Source organism: Sinocyclocheilus grahami, unplaced genomic scaffold (genome assembly GCF_001515645.1).
Source record: "Sinocyclocheilus grahami isolate Dianchi unplaced genomic scaffold, SAMN03320097.WGS_v1.1 scaffold1042.1, whole genome shotgun sequence".
NCBI lineage: Eukaryota > Metazoa > Chordata > Actinopteri > Cypriniformes > Cyprinidae > Sinocyclocheilus > Sinocyclocheilus grahami.
Genome location: NW_015506221.1, coordinates 214,732 through 218,579, shown reverse-complemented (window position 1 = coordinate 218,579; position 3,848 = coordinate 214,732). Strand labels below are relative to the sequence as shown.

At 31.5% G+C, this 3,848-nt stretch overlaps 1 protein-coding gene across 1 annotated transcript; it reads right to left on the bottom strand.

The window, feature by feature from the left end:
• Positions 1–1,378: 1,378 nt before the first annotated feature.
• LOC107566040 (uncharacterized) lies at positions 1,379–3,215 on the bottom strand. The gene is made up of 5 exons (XM_016251401.1): positions 3,191–3,215; positions 2,745–3,068; positions 1,910–2,038; positions 1,634–1,746; positions 1,379–1,471 (listed from the first exon to the last, which is right to left on the bottom strand). The coding sequence occupies exons 1-5, from the start codon at positions 3,213–3,215 to the stop codon at positions 1,379–1,381; spliced, it is 684 nt and encodes a 227-aa protein (XP_016106887.1).
• Positions 3,216–3,848: the final 633 nt, after the last annotated feature.

The following is a 3,848-nucleotide window of genomic DNA, read 5'->3' as shown; positions in this document are numbered from 1 at the left end:
AAAAAAACTAAAAAGTTTGTTTTTTTTTTTTTTTTTTTTACTTAACAAATTGCATAGTATGTATTAATGTATACAAAACTACTTGAATATAAAATTAATACATAGTTTGTTATATATACATATGAATATATATGAGATATGACAGGCCATTTTCAAAGAACCACTTTAGACTTGACTTTTATTTCTCTCTTTTTTTTTTTAGTTAAATTTTTCTGATTTATGATTAATCTGGAAATGCTTCTAAATGTATGTCTGTGCTCATATAGTCACAAGCTTCTAATTCATCAATATGGACACTATTTAATATGACATTGAAATGTCCTTGACTATTTGCATTTGTTATTGAAGTGAAATGCTATTTACATTAGAAAGTATAATTTATTACTGGGGGACTGTAATAATAACCAGCTAAACAATTTAGAATCTCGTAGAATATTAAGAATGACATACTCAGACACACACAAAAACATACACAAATAAACATATTTATTCATAAAGAAGCAACTTCATAATAAAGGTAGATTTTAATATTTTGTTAAAACAGGCACAAAAAAAAAAAAACGAGTGCGGAGTTCGAGAAAGGTTGACAAGCACAAAATTTCACACTAGCAGACTTTACCATCTTATTATCATTTAACTGATTATGCTTACTTCTTAAGATACAGATTAATTTATACAGGTATTAATTAAACCATTTTGACAAAATAAACAGTCCTTTTGTATGTTATAAAATCAAACCTCTTCTCAGTCCAACAGCAATGAAAACTCAGGCTTCACAAAAATAATAAATATCGTGCACACTCTCCATTCATATATATATTTATATATATATATATATATATATGTATCTACAACCACTCACAAAAGTTTCTACCAGATGCAGCTTAAGACAGCTATTTCAGAGAAGCAGTAAGACTAGTAAATATAAACGTTCTTAAATGCTCATTTCACCTGAAGCAGGGGTTTTCAAAGTTTTTGATACCACCGACCCGCAAATATAATGACTATTTCAAGACCCACCAAATACAAAAGCAGGTACATAGTATGTATAAAAAAATATATAAAATAATTATACAATGAAAAAAAGTGTCTTAATAGAAAGTAAATATTTTCCAGGTAATATTTTCCACACATTATTAGAGTACTTTCAGATATACACATAGAGATAAATATAAAACTATAACTGTCAATTCAATAAATAACTGTGATTAATTTCATGACTTCTAACCAGTTTTATGAAAGTAGAATGAAATATGAATAATATCAAAAGTAGTCGATTTTTTAAATTTTTTCATTATTTTTCTGACCTTTCCTCTGAGTTTCATGGTTGAACATCAAGAATAAAAATATAAGTGTAAAATCAGTCATACTCATGTGTTCATGACTTCGGCAGGTTTAGAGCAGCATAGGTGCTGTTGATTTGGCTGGAACGAATATTTCTACGCAGTTTGGAAAAGTCCACCGTGGCATACTGAAAGAGCAATATTAGTATTTTCAGCTGCAGTTAACAAAAAATAACCAAAATTAAGTGTTATAGAACGCTATTGTACGGGTCAGCAAGAATCCTCAATAATTATCAAGACTCCTCAATAATATTTATTTTAGTTATGATGATGGTTTCACATATTCTTACGTGTAATTGCTCCTGATGCTGTTCTATAACTTGCGTCTGCTGTAGATCAGTGTTGAGTTGTTCTGAATGTTCTTCAGACCTTCTGTTTCCAACAACAAAAATCTTTACTAGTCCTAAAAAAGTGTTTCAGATTCAGCATTTGTGTTTGTCACATAAATGGCACAATAATAATAAAACAGTCAAAAGCCTGAATTAAGAATATTTACATATTGAATTAACTTCAGCTGACTAAAATCATGATATAATAATTTTTACAGATGGCTGAAATTATCTCACCGATCACCACAATAACCAGAAGCCCATTCATCAGTCCAAATATGATGATAATAATCTTCCATTGTGTCTGAATCTGCTCAGTATACTCGGTCACTGTATGATTGTGACACTCAGTTAACACAGTTAGTTCTGTAATAAAAGTGTCCAGTCTGTTACTGTAAACATTTTTACTGTTAGTTCAATGGCTACATATTTGTAGCACTGAAAATGTATTATATTGATAGTTTACACTGCCTGGCCAAAAAAAAAGAAGCAAATATTTAAGCATTTGTATTTAAGCAAATACAAATATAGATTTTAGGATTGGATCATCATTGCAGTGATTAATGTTTCAGGCATGCTGTGTATTTGACAACAGTTCTTTTAATTCTAAGTGATGCAGTGTGTAGCTTTTTATTTCTCGAACAACAATGTCGGAACACCCATGTACATTTTCCAGAATGACAATACAAAGATAACACTACAAAGATCAGACTCAAATTGTGAAATAGTGGCTTAATGAACATGAAAAATCATTTTCTTGAATGAATTGGCCACCACAGAGTCCTGATCTTAACTCTATTGAAAGTCTTTCGGATGTGCTGGAGTCGACTTTACAGAGGGTTCGACTCTCCCATTGCCTATACAAGATCTCGGCCAAAAAATAATGCAACTCTTGATGGGAATAAATGCTGTGATGTTGCATAACATTGTCGAAACAATGCCACAAATAACATATTAATCACCGCAAAAATGATCTATTCCTAATTTTAAAATTTAGCTAGTTAATAACTAGTATGTATGTAAGCTGTGATCATCAGTATGTCTAGATCTCTGAAGGAATAAATGGACTCACCAGTGATGTATATTCTGGTGCTGTTGCTGAGTTTTGGAGGTGTGCGTGTGTTCATACAGTAATAAACTCCTAATTCATCAGCAGTCACATTATTTATAACCAGACGATGGTTAAACTGCACTGAATATTTGTTTCTGAAAGTTTTATTATAGTAATGAGGTGATATTGGTGTTGGAAATGTTCGTAGAATCACTGTCGGAGGATCTGATGTTTTCAGTAAAATCCAATAAACCTCATTTTCATCAAGATCACAGTTTATGGTAACATTTGATCCCAAATCAGCCAGCAGTTCTGCCACTGCAGCTTGACAACAGATTAATACATCTATAAGATAAAAATAAATAAGATTAACCACATAAAACCTGTGACACATAACATAAAACTATTTACAATTTTAATATGTTTACAAAGCATGTAAATACATTGATATCATGTAATAAACTCACAGAGCTGAAGGTGAATGATCCTCATGTTGTTGTCGTGGTTAAAACGCTTAACACTATAAAACTTGGTTCCCTCCACACAACATTTAAGATGAATCTACTGCAGCTTTGAAGCAAAGACAGGAAGAAAAAAAAAACCTTCCCACATCAAGCAAAGGAAGTCAAAGTCAATTTTGCTCTGACCACAAAACCCAATTCCTCATCACCATCATCACTTCATTAAGTTTAACACGTTTGATATTTAATCATGTTAAAGTCACGTTGGTAAATTTGTCAGACTTGTTCAAAAAGCCATTCCATTATATGTCACATTAAGGAAGAAAAGATTATGACAAGCCATTTCGTGCCGACTTTAAAGGGATTTCACATTACTGATTCATGACAGACTCCCACACTCACTCACTCACTCATGAAGACAGTAGGGATGGGCATATCGATCCTAAGTATCGATATATCGATACTGACGCGAGTATCGAAAGTATCGATACTCAAACTAAAAATATCGATACTAAGGTGTGTTTTATTTACCAGTGATTTCGTTTATTTATAATAATAATAATAATAATGCGTACAAATGCATTGAATTGAACAAATAACCTTTGTTCGCAAGTAATTGTGTAGGATATAACTATTTTCCTGCTCATCTGAACACACGCAAATG

Excerpts from the sequence above, each read along its gene's own strand:
- LOC107566040 (XM_016251401.1), bottom strand. The coding sequence starts at position 3,215 with ATGAGGATCATTCACCTTCAGCTCT. Across the intron at positions 2,039-2,744 it reads CACCAGAATATACATCACTG|AACTAACTGTGTTAACTGAG; the intron begins GTGAGTCCATTT and ends CTTTTATTACAG. Across the intron at positions 1,472-1,633 it reads AGCATCAGGAGCAATTACAC|TATGCCACGGTGGACTTTTC; the intron begins GTAAGAATATGT and ends TTGCTCTTTCAG.